At 35.2% G+C, this 18952-nt stretch overlaps 1 protein-coding gene across 2 annotated transcripts in view; it reads left to right on the top strand.

Moving 5' to 3' along the window:
• Nucleotides 1-1027: 1027 nt before the first annotated feature.
• Nucleotides 1028-18952, top strand: part of LOC117808436 (gamma-aminobutyric acid receptor subunit beta-3-like) — a 78846-nt gene continuing 60921 nt past the window's right edge. The window contains exons 1-3 of one of the 2 annotated variants that reach the window (XM_034678189.1): nucleotides 1028-1512; nucleotides 1612-1703; nucleotides 4257-4324. In XM_034678189.1, the coding sequence (XP_034534080.1) occupies nucleotides 1433-1512; nucleotides 1612-1703; nucleotides 4257-4324 (240 nt within the window). In that variant the 5' untranslated portion in view covers nucleotides 1028-1432. The remainder of the gene's footprint in view (nucleotides 1513-1611; nucleotides 1704-4256; nucleotides 4325-18952) is intronic. The other variant, XM_034678190.1, reaches the window with a different exon arrangement.

The following is an 18952-nucleotide window of genomic DNA, read 5'->3' as shown; positions in this document are numbered from 1 at the left end:
AATTGGACCTTCATTTCTTTTTAGAATTTTTTTTCTGAGAAAAAAGTCAGAAATCTGAGACTAAAGTCAGAATTATGAGATTAAATTCAAAATTCTAAGATTAAAGTCAGAATTCTGACATTTTTCTCAAAATAATAATAATTATAATAAAAAATGGACCTTCATTTTTTTATTATTATTATTCTGAGAAAAAAACAGAATTCTCAGATTAAAGTCAGAATTCTGACATTTTTCTCAAAATAATAATTTAAAAAAATTGGACCGTCATTTTTTTTTTTTAAATCATTATTCTAAGAAAAAAGCCAGAAAACTGAGATTAAAGTCAGAGATGAAAGTCAGATTTATTTTAGAAAAAAGTCAGAATTCACAGATTAAAATCAGAATTGACATTTTTCTCAAAATAATAATTAAAAAAAATTGGACCTTATTTTTTTTTTGAAATTATTATTCTGAGATAAAAGTCTTAATTCTGAGATTATAATCATAATTCTGAGAAAAAAGTCAGAATTCTGATATTTAAGTCAGAATTCTCAGATTAAAGTCAGAATTCTGAAATTTTTCTCAAAATAATGATAATTAAAAAAAATGGACCTTTAATTTTTTGGGGGGAAATTATTATTCTGAAAAAAAAGTCAGAAATCTGAGACTAAAGTCAGAATTCTGAGATTAAATTCAAAATTCTGAGATTAGTCAGAGATTAAAGTCAGATTTTTTTTTTTTTAAAAAGTCAGAATTCTCAGATTAAAGTCAGAATTCTGACATTTTTCTCAAAATAATAAAAATTAAAAAAACTTGACCTTCATTTGATTTAATTTTTATCAGTGGCCCTTATTCTCTTCTGTACATTCATTGAACACAAAGCTGAAAATATTACAGAAACATCCTGTGTAACATTAACAGACTGTTTTTAGAACAGAACATTGCTTGCTGGGTTTGATCATTCCATTTGATCCAATAAAAGAGCAGGGAATAAAAACCCCGGATGCTCGGACTACAGCGCAGCTACTGGTGGGTCTTCTTTTTTTACAGTGTAGACTAAGCTCCGTTCCCCATTTGAACGCGCCGACTGCCTCCACCACCACCACCACCACCAGCAGCAGCAGCAGCAGCTCCTTCCCTGTGCGCCCTCCTCATCAATATGCGCTTCAGCTTCTGAATGTATGAGCCTCGCACAGCCAGAGACGGCAGAGAACACAGGAGCCAGTATCCATGCCGTGAAGACGATGTCTGCACATCTTTTATATCTGACCCTATCCAAAGCAAACTGCTGACTCCCCCCCTCCTCCTCCTCCTCAGTAGTCGACTTTCTCCTCCTTTTGGGCAATCAATGGATTTACTCTGATTTGAAGCGCGTCCGGAGCCGTCTCGTCTGTGAATTGCTGCTGTTGCTTGTTGTAAACAACCAAAAAAGACAACAAAAAAAAGAAGGGTGATGTTTGCTCTGCACCCTGCGCGTAAATTCCGCGTCTTTTCCGCACTGGTTGTCGGTTCGATTGTGTGTTGCGCGAAAAGGTGAGTGCAATATGCTTTCCAGTCAAGTCAAGGTTATTGGGTTGATTGATACATGAGTCAAGGTGATGTTGAGATCTGCTTTTTGGTGTGTCATTTCAGCGTCAATGAACCGGGCAACATGTCTTTCGTGAAGGAGACGGTGGATAAACTACTAAAAGGATATGATATCCGACTGAGGCCAGACTTTGGAGGTATTTGTGTGTCTCCCCCCCCCCCTTCATTATTGCATGCAGGGACCCAGCTAGCAATGTTCTGTTCTAAAAACATTCTGTTAATGTTACAGAGAATGTTACTGTAATGTTTCCATTCCAGTACCATTCTCTGAAAACATTCAGAAAATGTTAAGTGACAATATTACGCCCTAATGTTCTTGAAACATTCTCAGCGGGAAGTTTTCTTTATGTTCACAATTTGTTTTCTGATAATGTTCTCTAAAAACATTCAATAATCTGTGACCCAAAGAATGTTATCAAAACATCCTTTGAATGTTAAAGATAAAACATTCTATCTTTGTTCTAGATAAATATCACCAGAATATTCTTAAATAAAACATTTTTCTTAAATAAAAACATTCTTTACATGTTGCTTTGAGAATGTTACTAAGGAACATTTTACAGAAAACATTCAATAATCTTTTTCCTTAATAATATTATCAAAACATCCTCTGAATGTTACAGACAAAATGTTCTTTCATTAATAACAAAAAGGAACATTATTTAAATTGATAAACATCCTTAAGATGTTCATTGACTATTACACTAAGAACCTTGTCTTGAAACATTCTCAGCGGGAAGTTTTCTTTATGTTCACGATTTGTTCTCAGATAATGTACTCTAAAAACATTCAATAATCTGTGACCCAAAGAATGTTATCAAAACATCCTTTGAATGTTAAAGATAAAACATTCTATCTTTGTTCTAATTAAATATCACCAGAATGTTCTTAAATAAAACATTTTGTGATTTGAGGCGTCAAAAACATCCTGAAAATGTTCTTTGCATGTTGCTTTGAGAAAGTTACTAAGGAACATTTTATAGAAAACATTCAACAATCTTTTTCCTTAATATTATCAAAACATCATCTGAATGTTACAGACAAAATGTTCTTTCATTAATAACAAAAAGGAACATTATTTAAGTCGATAAACATCCTTAAGATGTTCTTTGAATATTAAACATCAAAACCTTGTCTGTGACCTAAAGATTATCAAAACATTCTGTGAATGTTACAGACAAAATGTTCTTCTTTCATTGAAAGTTAACCAAAAAGGAACATTATTGAAATTGATAAACATCCTTAAGATGTTCATTGACTATTACACTAAGAACCTTGTCTTGAAACATTCTCAGCGGGAAGTTTTCTTTATGTTCACAATTTGTTTTCAGATAACATACTCTAAAAACATTCAATAATCTGTGACCCAAAGAATGTTATCAAAACATCCTTTGAATGTTAAAGATAAAACATTCTATCTTTGTTCTAATTAGATATCACCAGAATATTCTTAAATAAAATGTTTTGTGATTTGAGGCGTTAGAAACATCCTGGAAACATTCTTGACATGTTGCTTTGAGAATGTTACTTCCTCTGAATATTAAAGACAAAATGTTCTTCTTTAATTAATACTTAACAGAAAAGGAACATTAATTAAATCAATAACATCCTTAAAATTGTCTTAAAAGTATTACACTAAAAACCTTGTCTGTTTAAAGAATTTCATCAAAACACCATCTGAATGTTAAAGACTAAATGTTCTTCTTTCATTAATAGCTAACAAAAAAAGGAACATTATTTAAATCCATTCAGATGTTCTTTGAATATTTCAATCAAAACCTTGTCTTGGAACATAATCAGAACTTCTAGGGAATGTTAGCCAATGTGGTGAGAGCATTCCTTGCTAGCTGGGGAGCTTTATTTTCAGCGCCATTTACTAGAGGTGTGAAAAAATATCGATACAGCAATATATTGTGATACTATCAATATTTCAACAATTAATATCAATACTTTTGTAATAATAAAAATTCACATTTTAGCCAAGTTGGAACTAAAATACAACTTAAAAGTTTTGTTCAATCAAATATTTTTGACTTAATTTGTCATTTAAATTTTGAGTAATATTGGTATATTGGTAAACATTCATAAAATGTTAAGTGACAACAGTGCCCCAATGTTCTTCAAACATTCTCAGCAGGAAGTTTTCTTTATGTTCACAATTTGTTCTCAGATAACATACTCTAAAAACATTCAATAATCTGTGACCCAAAGAATGTTATCAAAACATCCTTTGAATGTTAAAGATAAAAACATTCTATCTTTGTTTTAATTAAATATTATCAGAATATTCTTGTCATTTAAATTTTGAGTAATATTGTGTGATTTACATTTACACCATCCCTATTTTTTTCTTAGTTTACTGTTTAGAATATAGAAAAAATGCAAATTTAAGATCTTTGTCATTTAAAATTTTGAGATCTTTGTTCTTTGGAATTTTGATTTCTTTGTCCTTTTGGAATTTGAAATCTATGTCCTTTGCAAATTTAAGATCTTTGTCATTTGAAATTTTGAGATCTTTGTCCTTTAGAATTTTAACATCAACCAAAAGCTAAATTGCCTCTAAGACAACTTCTTGCATTGTGATACTATTGTATTGTTAGGTTCCTGGCAATTCTCATCCCTACCATATACAGTGTTGTGCTCAGCTGTACAGGACCAGTATACACAATGTGCTGTTTCACCTCTTCCAGGGGCCCCTGTTGCAGTCGGGATGAGCATAGACGTGGCGAGCATAGACATGGTATCAGAAGTCAACATGGTAAGTGATTGTGCCTCTGTGTTTACTCCACCGCATAATGCATGCAGTCTTTCCTCTGTCTCTGCTGATACACACAGAGAAATGCACACTGGCACTCACACAACATGATTTCCTCGCTTTCTCCGCCGTAGTAGGAAGTGCTGATGCAAATCCAGGCCATTATGTGATGCTCAGATGGATGGGCTGGGTTTCCTGTTAGCAATAAAACATCTTTATCTTCGCACGCTGCCAATGCATTGTTACCTTACATACACAGAACACTCAGCCGGGGTGTAAAAAATAAACAGAGCACAGCTTCCTCTCACTATTCCCAAACGCTGATCCGTAAACATTAGCATCAACTCAATAGGAGGATAGAGTAAAGCTGCAATCCCCGGTCTCAATGCATGCATTTGTGATAGTTAAAGGAACATGCAGTGATAATGTTTAACCTCTCCAGCCACAGTTAACAGTGTTTCAGCGCTGTCCTCCCAGGAGGTTCTCCTAGCAGACAGCTATCAGAGAACTCTTGATTGGATTTTCTAATTCTTGAGCTGGATGCTGTTATCCCCATGTTGACACGTGTACCCACATGCAGGGAGGTCACTTGAGGCTATTATATTGTATCTGGAAATATCAGATGAGGGTGACCCAAATTACAGCAGAAACAAGCAACCCTGACTCCATCATGAAACTTGGATCCCTCTAAAGTGGAAACTGGGAGTAATTAGTTCGGATCTAAGCTTTTCAAACCCTCAAGCCCCAGATCAACACCTGTACGCCGACACATATCATGGGCTATTGCCTGAGACAAAACATGACATGTAGTCCTTTGGAATATTGAGATCTTTGTCCTTTGGAATTTCAAGATCTTTGTCCTTTGGAATTTGAAGATCTTTGTCCTTTGGAATTTGAGATCTATGTCCTGTCCTATAACCCTCATGACATCATAATGGTTTAAAGCAAAGTTTTTAAAGGGCGTGTAATTGATTTAAACTTCAAAAATAATATGGGAGTAAACATTTGTACAGCTCGATCTCATTGATTTTGATAGTTGCTCTTTGGGTACCTGGAAAATAACCCTGATTTTGTCACAATGGTTTAAAGCAAAGTTTTTAAGGGGTGTGTAATTGATTTGAACTTCAAAAATAATATGGGAGTAAACATTTGTACAGCTTGATCTCATTGATTTTGATAGTTGCTCTTTGGGTACCTGGAAAATAATCCTGGTTTTGTCACAATGGTTTAAAGCAAAGTTTTTAAGGGGCGTGTAATCGATTTTAACTTCAAAAATAATATGGGAGTAAACATTTGTACATCTCAATCTCATTGATGTCGATAGTTGCTCTTTGGGTACCTGGAAAATAAACCTGATTTTGTCACAATGGTTTAAAGCAAAGTTTTTAAGGGGCGTGTAATCGATTTAAACTTCAAAAATAATATGGGAGTAAACATTTGTACAGCTTGATCTCATTGATTTTGATAGTTACTCTTTGGGTACCTGGAAAATAAACCTGATTTTGTCACAATGGTTTAAAGCAAAGTTTTACAGGATCATGTAGTTGATTTAAAACATCCAATATATATATATATATTTTTAAAATGTCCACATTAGTTTGAATCTAAGCTAGCCAAACCCACAAGCTGTACGGCGACATATTTCATGGGATATTTCCTGAGACAAAACACGACATTTAGTCCTTTGGAATTTCAAGATCTTTATCCTTTGGAATTTCAAGATCTTTGTCCTTTGGAATTTCAAGATCTTTGTCCTGTCCTATAACCCTCGTGACGTCATAATGGTTTAAAGCAAAGTTTTTAAGGGGTGTGTAATTGATTTGAACTTCAAAAATAATATGGGAGTAAACATTTGTACAGCTCAATCTCATTGATGTTGATAGTTGCTCTTTGGTTACCTGGAAAATAACCCTGATTTTGTCACAATGGTTTAAAGCAAAGTTTTTAAGGGGCGTGTAATTTTTTTAAACTTCAAAAATAATATGGGAGTAAACATTTGTACAGCTCAATCTCATTGATGTTGATAGTTGCTCTTTGGGTACCTGGAAAATAACCCTGATTTTGTCACAATGGTTTAAAGCAAAGTTTTTAAGGGGCGTGTAATTGATTTAAACTTCAAAAATAATATGGGAGTAAACATTTGTACAGCTTGATCTCATTGATTTTGGTAGTCGCTCTTTAGGTACCTGGAAAATATCCCTGATTTTGTCACAATGGTTTAAAGCAAAGTTTTACAGGATCATGTTGTTGATTTAAAACATCCAAAATATATATATATATTTTTTAAACTCACCGCATTAGTTTGAATCTAAGCTAGCCAAACCCACAAGCTGTACGGCGACATATTTCATGGGATATTTCCTGAGACAAAACACGACATTTAGTCCTTTGGAATTTCAAGAACTTTATCCTTTGGAATTTTGAGTTCTTTGTCCTTTTGGAATTTGAAATCTATGTGCTTTGCAATTTTAAGATCTTTGTCATTTGAAATTTTGAGATCTTTGTCTTTTGGAATTTTGAGATCTTTGTCCTTTGGAATTTGAAATCTATGTGCTTTGCAAATTTAAGATCTTTGACATTTGTAATTTTGAGATCTTTGTCCTTTGGAATTTGAAATCTAGGTCCTTTGGAATTTTAAGATCTTTGACATTTGTAATTTTGAGATCTTTGTCCTTTGGAATTTTGAGATCTTTGTCCTTTGGAATTAAAAAATGTATGTCCTTTCTGATTTTGAGATCTTTGTCCTTTGGAATTTTGAGATCTTTGTCCTTTGGAATTTAAAAATGTATGTCCTTTCTAATTTTGAGATCTTTGTCCTTTGGAATTTTGAGATATTTGTCCTTTGGAATTTAAAATCTATGTCCTTTGGAATTTTAAGATCTTTGACATTTCTAATTTTGAGATCTTTGTCCTTTGGAATTTTGAGATCTTTGTCCTTTGGCATTTAAAATCTATGTCCTTTGGAATTTTAAGATCTATGACATTTGTAATTTTGAGATCTTTGTCCTTGGAATTTGAAAATGTGGGACCTTTGGAATTTTGAGATCTTTGTCCTTTGGAATTTCGAGATCTTTGTCCTTTAGAATCAACCAAAAGCTAAATTGCCTCTAATACAACTTCTTCCGGCATATTCAGCATGTTTTAAAAGGAAGGCAGTCGCTGCTAGGATAACATTCAATGGTTGTTTTTCCAACGTAGTAAGTTCCTGGTTTCTCTCTTGAAAGTGGTCCATAGGCGGATTATCAAGATACCTGGAGGACAAAGTGTGCAAGTCTCTTTTCTGACATTTTGCACTATAGGATTTACAGCAAACTCTCAGGTTGAGGTTGTGGTCACGGTTCAGTGTTTTCTACTCCATCATGAAACTTGTACCCCTCTAAAGTGGAAACTGTCCGTAATCAGTTTGGATCTAAGCTTTCCAAACCCACAAGCCCCAGATCAACACCTGTACGCCGACACATTTCACAGGCTACTGCCTGTGTGGGTGTTTGTACAGATGATGACTGCTTATCCAGCACTACAGTCACTAAAGAGCTGTGGTCATTAGGAGTCAAATCCAGGTCAGTGAGGAACACAGCAGTTTGTACTCCCATCCTATGTAAGCGTGAACACTTCAAACCTAATGCTTGTTTATATCGACCCGATCCAGCACAGTTGAGTAAGGGAGGATTTTCACTGCACCATACTGGAAAATGATCACTTCTTTTCTGGTGGGAGGAGTGGGTGCTTGTGTGGGTGGGCGCCAATCAATAGTAATGACTCAGTCATTTCTTCTCCAGGTGACTCCTGGCGATAGTTCCCAGTCTATGCTCTATTTCAAATTGTATTCTTTGCCCTTTGGAATTTAAAGAGCCACTAAATGCTAAACATCTTCTTTGGACACATACAGGACATTTTCAGGGAAAGGCAATTGCTGCTAGAGTTGCATTCAGTGGTTGGGTTTTTCAAGCTTAGGAAGTTCCTGGTATCTGTCTTGAAAGAAGTCTGTAGGTAAGTAGATTATCAAGATGGCAGGAGGACAAACTTTGCATTTTGCGCAATTAGATTTACATGCCTATCTTGCAAGGTGCCAGCAATGTGTGAATTTGTGGGTGAATGAGACAAACAAGACATGTAGTCCTTTGGAATATTAAGATCTCTCTCCTTTGGAATATAAGATCTTTGTCCTTTGGAATATAAGATCTCTGTCCTTTGGAATATTAAGATCTTTGTCCTTTGGAATATTAAGATCTCTGTCCTTTGGAATTTCAAGATCTTTGTCCTTTTGGAATATTAAGATCTTTTTCCTTTGGAATATTAAGATCTTTGTCCTTTGGAATATTAAAATCTCTGTCCTTTGTAATATAAGATCTCTGTCCTTTGGAATATAAGATCTCTGTCCTTTGGAATGTTAAGATTTCTGTCCCTTTGAACATTAAGATCTTTGTCCTTTGGAATATAAGATCTCTGTCCTTTGGAATATAAGATCTCTGTCCTTTGGAATGTTAAGATTTCTGTCCCTTTGAACATTAAGATCTTTGTCCTTTGGAATATAAGATCTCTGTCCTTTGGAATTTCAAGATTTCAAGATCTCTGCTAAGAGCTCTTGGAATATTAAGATCTCTGTCCTATGGAATATAAGATCTCTGTCCTCAGGAATATTAAGATCTTTGTCCTTTGGAATTTCAAGATCTTTATCCTTTGGAATATTAAGATCTCTGTCCTATGGAATATAAGATCTCTGTCCTTAGGAATATTAAGATCTCTATCCTTTGGAATTTCAAGATCTTTATCCTTTGGAATATTAAGATCTCTGTCCTTTGGCATATTAAGATCTCTGTCCTTTGGAATATAAGATCTCTGTCCTTAGGAATATTAAGATCTCTATCCTTTGGAATATTAAGACCTTTGTCCTTTTGAATTTTAAGATCTCTGTCCTTTGGAATATTAAGATCTTTGTTCTTTGGAATAGTCAGATCTCTGTCCTTAGGAATATTAAGATCTCTATCCTTTGGAATTTCAAGATCTTTATCCTTTGGAATATTAAGATCTCTGTCCTTTGGAATATAAGATCTCTGTCCTTAGGAATATTAAGATCTCTATCCTTTGGAATATTAAGACCTTTGTCCTTTTGAATTTTAAGATCTCTGTCCTTTGGAATATTAAGATCTTTGTTCTTTGGAATAGTCAGATCTCTGTCCTTAGGAATATTAAGATCTCTATCCTTTGGAATTTCAAGATCTTTATCCTTTGGAATATTAAGATCTCTGTCCTTTGGAATATAAGATCTCTGTCCTTAGGAATATTAAGATCTCTATCCTTTGGAATATTAAGATCTTTGTCCTTTTGAATTTTAAGATCTTTGTCCTTTGGAATATTAAGATCTTTGTTCTTTGGAATATTCAGATCTTTGTCCTTTGGAATTTCAAGATCAACTAAAAGTTAAATTGCTTCAAAGACATCTTCCTTCAGTATATACAGCACATTTTCAAGAGAAGGCAATTACCGCCAGCGTTAGTAATCACATTCAGCAGGAAGTATAAGTTATGAATCAATTTTAACATTATCAAGCAACTCAGAGGTCCAGCTTTGGAATATAAGAGGTTCAATCCCTCCAAGAAATCACATTCCCAAGAGCTCTTAGCAGAGATACTAAACTCTAATTAGCTCCAGATGGCACAGTCTTTGTCACATTAACGTTGGATGTGTGAATGTGTTTAAATAGGTTAGCTTGGATCCTGATGTGCAGGTTGGCACCTTGCATGCCTCCCTTGCAAGGTGCCAGGAATGTGTGAACTTGTGGGTGAATGAGACGAACATGTAGTTGAAAGTGTTTTTTATGAAGTGGTCAGAGGACAAGAAAGGAAACCTTGTATCTACAAATTTCATATTGTATTTATTGTTTCAAAAGTTCTGTTTTTTGGTAACCATAGTGAAGGTCAGTGGGCTTTACAACATTTCAGCCGACAAACAAAACACAGCTTTTTAAAATGTCCTGAAAAGCTGTAGTTTTGGAGATATGAGGTTTCAGTCTGACAGCAGCAATATATTGATTGTTGCTATTTTATCTGTTGTGTCTTGCTCTGTGGAGTTCATGCTTCTGACATAGCGGTGTTGCATGATTCTGCATTGCCAGAGTTGAGTCTGATTTTCAATTAGGGCTGAGCTAACTCGATAACGATATTTATCGTGATATAATTGTCCTCGATATAAATATAACGAATGTTCAATAAAAACTCAATATAAAGAAACACGTAATTACTCCCCCCAACCACTAAAAAGGGAGGGGGCGCTAATGAACCTTAAACGCTAGTTACCTGCCAACATTAGACAGAAGGAGAAGACTGCATTGAACAGCCAATCATGGCACAGGGTGAGAGGTAGGCGGGGCTTAGAGACGTTCGGAGCGGTATCGACTGATGTGAAATATTTTATCGTGGTTATTATCGGTATTGACTGATGTGAAATTTTTTATCGGGATTATTATCGGTATCCACTGATGTGAAATATTTTATCATGGTTATTATCGGTATTGACTGATGTGAAATTTTTTATCGGGATTATTATCGGTATCCATTTATGTGAAATATTTTACCGTGATAATTATCGATTTCCACTTACTTTAAATATTTATCGTGATAATTATCGATATCGACTTATGTGAAATATTTTATTGTGATAATTATCGGTATCCACTTATGAGAAATTTTATATCGTGATAATTATCGGTATTCACTTGTGTGAAATTATTTATAGTGATAATTATCAATATCCACTTATGTTAAATATTTATCGTGACAATTATCAATATCGACTGATGTAAAATATATTTTATCATGATTATTATCGGTATTGACTGATGTGAAATATTTTCTCGTGATAATTATCGATTTCCACTTACGTTAAATATTTATCGTGATAATTATCAATATCGACTGATGTGAAATATTTTATCGTGATTATTATCGGTATCCACTTATGTGAAATATTTAATCGTGATTATTATCGGTATCCACTTATGTGAAATTTTATATCGTGATTATTATCGGTATCCACTTGTGTGAAATTTTTTAGAGTGATAATTATTGATATCCACTTATGTGAAATATTTATCGTGATTATTATCGGTATCCACTTATGTGAAATTTTATATCGTGATTATTATCGGTATCCACTTGTGTGAAATTTTTTAGAGTGATAATTATTGATATCCACTGATGTGAAATATTTATCGTGATTATTATCGATATCCACTTAAGTTAAATATTTTATCGTGAGAATTATCAATATCGACTGATGTGAAATATTTATCGTGGTAATTATCAATATTGACTGATGCAAAATTTTATCGTGATAACATAATTTTCAATATCGCCCAGCTCTACTTTAATGCTAGTAAGCACAAGGTAAAATTTGGGACAAACCACCTTATTTTTTGGGGGTGGGGCCATATGTTTCTCTGCAGTCAAGCAGTGGCCATAGTGTTTGTTCTATGCTATGATATCATACTCATGAATCTTTCACTGACCCCCGTACCATGCTGCAAATGGAGCCACCTTAAAGAGGCCCCCTGCCATTAAGATGGAAATGTTATGACGTGATCACCCGATAAAGGTGATCACTTATGACACCTTCGTATTGATTTGCGGTGACCCTTTCCTAAACACATGACGTCCCTCGGGGCATGACCGAGCAAACAAGTCAACTCAATATAGAGGCGGAGCTCTGGTTAGGAAATTGACTATCACAAAACTGGAGACCCCAGGTTTGAACAATCACAAAAATCCACACAGCTTTGAAAGACTTTGGGTGTCCTTCTGTCTCAAAATTGAAATGAAACATCCACCGTGTATGACTGAGTTTGTTTGGCATATTTTCCAATCAAACCTCGTGTCTGATCCGAGCCTCTATGATCAGCGCTCCAAGCTTTGTTTGCCAACAAATCAATCGTGAACATTAACTTGTCGACAACTCGGCGACTCTCCAAAGAGAACATGAAGGCAGATAATCAACCGGGGAATCAGACAGCTGAGATCACACTTCCACTGATAATTAATGAGATCCTGTTCTCATTGCAACCAGTGCACATGTGCCTCCTCTTGTTAGACGGACATGCCTTGGCGGCTCTCCAGCGCTCAAGCCAAAACAAGACCGGTCAAGCTGTTTGTTGTTTTCACACCCGCTTTTGACATTTGGTGGATGCTTTTCCTCTGATGCTGGGGCTGTGTAAAGTTGAAGCTCGGGAGGGTTCCTCCAGTGGGGGGAATGGATAATCAGCTCTTTTGTCCGATGCTTTATTCAACGCGCGACACCAAACAGCAGAGCTATTCTATTTCAAGTTGCAAGGCCTTATCCTGCATTAATTTTAATTTTTAATCCAAATTCAGCCACTAAACCCACTTCATCAGCCCAGTGGAATGACCCACAGGCATAACGAGAGAACAAGTTTCAGAAGTTGAGTGTGTATTGAGACACAGATACTGCTTGCTGTGCTGAAATGAGACCTGGATCCAACTCTGCATGTTCTGCAAGGAGCACAGTATTGTTGCAAAACAATGCTGGAAATTTTTGGGCTTGAAGTGGCGTTTTCTCTCATAATGAGCGACAAACAGAACGCTTATGCGCTGTCAGGGAGAACACAAGTGTGTTACGTGCAGTGCAGTTTGTGAGGAGGCATGAGCTGGAGCATCTGCTTATGAGTGTAGGATTTTGCAAAGGCGGTCGTGTGAAATGATGTTAGGGTTGGAGGACAGTAGAGGTTAACAGAGTTGCAGATAAATCGATGCACAGAGTGAAGGTGAGGCATCATATGGGAGGTTAATGTTAGGCGAAGGGGCAGTAAATGAGTTTAAATCAATGCATTGTTCTTGCGCAATAACAAAGTAACATGTGTGCAAACATGTATGATAACATGCAACCTTATATGAGGAGAGTTTGACCTTTACATGATGATAATTTATACAGGTTAACAAAGTAAAGTACTGTATCAGGGAATATGCATTCATTATTGGAGTGTGTGTGTAGGTGGGGTGTATCTATATATATCTACATACTTAGATATACAGCTCTATATATCTAGATATCTCTCTCTCTCTCTAAATATCTATATATCTATCTAAATGTTTGTATGTGTGTATGTCCATATGTATATTAATGTGTGTGTGTGTGTGTGTAAATATGTATATGTAAATATGCATATATGTGCATGTGTATATATCATAAATATGTGTGTATATATATATATATAATAAATATACATATATGTACAAATATAATATATGTCTATGTGTTTATATATACATATATATGTGTGTGTATATATACAAATATATGTATATTATATATACAAATGTATACTTATATATATACATATGTATATGTATAACTAATGGTGGCCAATATAACACATTTTTTATTTATATATATTTGTATCTCTCTCTCTCTCTATATATATATATATATATATATATATACTGTAAATACAAGTTATATATGCCTCTCCAATTATAAGCATAATATATATATATATATATATATATTTAACTATCTAAATATGTATATATGTGTATATATGTATGTGTATATATAATATATATGTATATATGTGTGTATACATGTAAAATATATATACATATATAATATATGTCTATGTGTTTATATATCTATATATGTGTGTACATATATACATATATATGTATATATTTCTATGTATGTATAAATAATATATGTATATTATATATACAAATGTATACTTATATACATATATATATAATATAATATATGTATATGTGTTTATATATACATATGTATGTGTGTGTATATATATACATATATATGTATATTATATATACCAATTACCTATATATACATATGGAAATATATAACTAATGGTGGCCAATATAACACATTTTTTATTAATATATCTTTGTATCTCTGTCTATATATATATATATATATATATATATATATATATATATATATATATATATATATATATACTGTAAATACAAGTTATATCTGCCTCTCCAATTATAAGCATAATATATATAAATATATATATTTATATATATCTATTTAACTATCTAAATATATATTTATGTCCCTCTATATATATATTTTGGTGCGTAAATATGTAAAATATATATACATATATGATATATGTATATGTGTTTATATATATAAATATGTGTGTACATATATACATATATATGTATATATTTCTATATATTTATAAATAATATATATGTATATTATACATACAAATGTATACTTATATACATATATATGTATAAATATAACTAATGGTGGCCAATATAACTAATTTTTTTTATCTCTATATATCTATCCAAATATCTCTCTTTCTATATATATAGATATATATATACAAGTTATATCTGCCTCTCTAATTATAAGCATTATATATTTATATATATTAGGATGTGAAAACAAGGCTGCCTGCAGTGTCCGCAGACTTTTTGTGTTAGTCGATTTAATGCCAATTATTTTAAAATGCTACAATTATCCTGACAATCAGTCTATCTTTACTATATGTAATAAATGTTAAAACCATCATAAACAGCTGCATGTACTGCTACACATCACAGCCTAGGTGGTGTTGAGGGCTTTAATAGACAGGGGAACAACGGAAGGTTTATAGTGGTTGTGCTTACCCCCCAAGGGAACCCTGTGTCATCTGCTGGAAGGGACAGGCTGGTGTTTAGAGTGGGGAACTAGACGCGGGTCTGAGATGATTTATTGGGCCTGTCTTGGTACAGTGTGGTGACAAATATCCTAGAGACTAGGATGCAAATGCCTCTTATTCTCATGACTGTATGAGTACAAGCCGGGTTGGAATTTTAGAATGAACAGTTGAATTCCCAAACCAGCTTATACCTGGACCTTCAGTATCTATGTAGACGCCATGATTGTGTTCACTGTGACCTGCTGGGTGTAATTAGTGAGAGATTAATGATGCCAGCTAATGATAAACGGACTGACACTAAGCTGATTGAATGTATTGAGCAGTGTGGGGGGTCTCGCTGTGGGCCTTCCTCATACCTCAACCTGCTTGAGCCTTCCCATACATTCCATCACTCCACCTTCAGAGTAAAGGAGGCGACAGAAGTCCATGTGTTCCAACAAATAGGGGTTCAATGACAAAATCAGACTGCCTGTGAGGGGTTAATGCAACTGGTCTAGATCATTACAATCCTAGGGGGAAGGGTTTCTGTGGGGGCAGGTGCAATGATGGCTTTTTCCACATTGCTGATACTGTCTGGCGATGGACCCTTGAAAAACAGGTCAATTGAAATTCTACCCGCCCCCTATGTTGCTCCATGTGGTGTCACATTTTGTGTATCATTCAAACAAGGTTGCACAGTATCCAGGTAGCAATATTAACCAGGTTTCATTAATGATCATGATGCAGGGCTCTGTATTCGAGGCAGGCTTTTAAATGAGGTCTTGGTAGTGGTCTCTTTCTCAGCCAGTTCTTCAAACACTGGGTGCTAAGCTAAAAACGCTAACCCAGAGCAATCTCTCACTAAGACATCAGATCACTTCAGTCATGTCGCCGCAGGGCAGCGCCATCTTTTTATGATTGTATGGTTAGCGTTGCTGTCGGGCGGAAACCTCGTATCTCCAAAACTAGAGCTTTTCAGGAAAGTCAAAAAATCTGTCGTTTTGAGAATAACTTAACACTCAGTCAGGAGCTCTTTTTGAGGCTTTTCATTGGCTGAAATTGTGTAATACCCACTGACAGGCACTTTAGGGTGACCAGAAACATGCCTGAAAAATAATAAATAATGAAATATGGAGATACGAGGTTTCCACCTGGCAGCAGCTTTATGAGTTTTGATATAATTTTAACAATAAGAGTACATTTCTGAAAGAACATATTTTTACAATAGAAAGCTTGTCATTGCTGTCAGGCAAAAAAACCTTGTATCTCCAAAACTAGCAATTTTCAAAACATTTTAAAAATAAATGTTTTTTTAAAAAAACTTAACAATGAGTGGGATCAGTCACAAGCTCTTTTTAAAGCTTTTCATTGGCTGAAATTGTGTAATACCCACTGACAGGCACTAAGGGTGACCAAAAACATGCCTGAAAAATAATAAGTAATGAAATATGGAGATACAAGGTTTCCACCTGTAGCAGTGTTATTAGTTTTTCAACTATAAGAGTAGATTTCTGAAACGCCCTATTTTGATATTATCATGTTAAGCACTGCTGTTGGGCAAAAAACTTGTATCTCCAAAATGTACAATTTTCAAAAATAAAAAAAAATCAGTGTTTCTTAATAACATAACAATGAGCAGGATTCAGTCACAAGCTCTTTTTAAAGCTTTTCTTAGGCTGAAATTTTATAATACCCACTGATAGGCACTAAGGGTGACCAAAAACATGCCTGATAAATAATAGATAATGAAATATGGAGATACAAGGTTTCCACCTGGCAGCAGCGTTATGAGTTTTGGATATTTCAAACTGTAGGAATAGATTTTTTTCAAATCCACCTATGTATGAAATCACGGTTATCATTGTTGACTGGCGGAAACCTTGTATCTCCAAAACTAGCAATTTTCAAAAAAATTGAAAAATCCTTGAATTTAAAAAAAACGTAACACTGAGCGGGATTCAGTCAGGAGCTCTTTTTAAAGCTTTTCATTGGCTGAAAATGTATAATATAATACCCACTGACAGGCACTAGAGGTGATTCAGGGTCTCGGTCTTGTCTCGGAATCTAAAGCACTTTTAATCGGTCTTGTCTCAGTCTCGGACTGGGCAGACTCTATTTTATATCAAGACCGGTTGAGACCACCACTGATGTGTCCCTGTCACTACTGTGATAAGAGAGGAAGGACCGTCCACCCCCTTTCTCAATTCATTTATTTTTTTTCAGAAGTCTTTTATTTTGCAAACTCTCATAATGATTTTTCATTGATATATATGGTCTTGGTCTTGTCTCGGTCTTGCCCTGCCTTGGTCTTGGTCTTGATCCCTAAATGTCTTGGTCTCTGTTGATGTGGTCTTGACTACAACACTTGGATTCAGCCATGAGCTCTTTTAAAGCTTTAATGCTCCACTGACAGGCACTTAAAGGTGACCAAAAACATGTCTGAGAAATGATAAATAATGAAACATGGAGATACGAGGTTTCCATCTGGGAGCAGCGTTATGAGTTTTGATATTTTAAACTGCGGGAGTAGATTTCTGAAACGCCATTATTTGATGATAGTACGCTTATCATTGCTGTCAGGTGGAAACCTTGTATCTCCAGAACTAGCAACTTTACAAAAAAAAATTAAATCTTTGTCTCTTAAAAACTTACAGTGTTAATAATAATCATCTGACATGGCTTTGGGGCCTATAGCAGCCAGTTATATGATATTTAACATTCCATCATTACAACATCACCATATAGGATGCAACACCACCAAGGTGTTCTGAAAAAAACAACCCCCTCAACATATATAGATAAATGTGAAACAATGAAGTTGGCGTAGCAAGTGTAGCAGTCCTCAGAGAGCTGGATAGAGCTGAGAAGTATGGGATCCAATGATTTATTGAGTGACCGAGCAGAACAGAAGAGAGCACAGAGGAATCGAAGACGTGCGGATTCCACAGATAAGGTGCGAGGACGAGAGAGAGGAGGTGGTAACACACCACGCGAAGCGAGTGTAGCATCTGGCTCATCCAAGCAGTCCACCTGGCAGGGCAGGTTGTCCAAGTCAGTTACTCTGACGCCTTCGCAGTGAGCGCGCTCCCTGCACCAGCAGATGCTGGAGCGTCTGAGTTGCTCACTAATTACCTCTGAGGTTTGTTTGTGGTGTGCCGGGGGCCTTCGCTGATGAGAAACACACACAAGGACAAGATCAGAGCGAGGCGAGGCAGACTCTGTGTTCTGAGGATGTGCTTAAAAAAAGTTGAACACTTAAGAATAGACAAGTTTAACAGAAGATGGAGTCGCTTTGAATAGCTTTAAGATGAAACCAAGGCAGCGTGTGTAGGTGTGCTGTCATCACAAAGAGCTTGATTCTCTGTTACAGTAAGAGCCATCAAGGCCTTCATGCCGGCCCATTATCCCCGCCTCATGGAAGTCATCATCATTTTGGGAAATTGAATTAGCACACAATGAAGCCGAGCTCTGCTCACACTGGGAAGCGGTCAGAGTTTGTGCCGTGGATGGAGTTGCAGCAACAGACTGAACAAACTAGTCATCGGTACACCCACGACTGTGTGTGGGCGTCAGAGAGAGAGAGAGAGAAAAAATCTGTCATTATGTAGAGGTGAAGAGATCGCTCTTTCTCCAAATGTTCCTGCTGCCGGCTTTGTTTTTTAACATTTCTTTAGCAGGGAATAAACGAGTGCAGCAGAAACACAACACGCTAATAAGGTAGCCTTTTGTTTGTGCATCCTCACTCTCAACATTTCTGACTCACTTTTTAGTTTTTGCTTGCAGATTTGGTGCTTAATTCTGATACATTTGCAACTGTAATATGTAAATTTGTTACTTTATAATCTCAGATTTGGGAGAGAAAATCAAACATTTGGGAAAAAAATAACACAATTATCTTGGGTTTTTCCCCCACACATTTTGGACTTTCTTTCTCACATATTTTAGACTTTTGTCTCCAAATATTATATTTT

This window comes from Notolabrus celidotus, chromosome 24, assembly GCF_009762535.1.
Source record: "Notolabrus celidotus isolate fNotCel1 chromosome 24, fNotCel1.pri, whole genome shotgun sequence".
Classification (NCBI taxonomy): Eukaryota; Metazoa; Chordata; class Actinopteri; order Labriformes; family Labridae; genus Notolabrus; species Notolabrus celidotus.
Note: the sequence above shows the minus strand (reverse complement) of the source record. Positions and strands in the feature narration are given on the sequence as shown.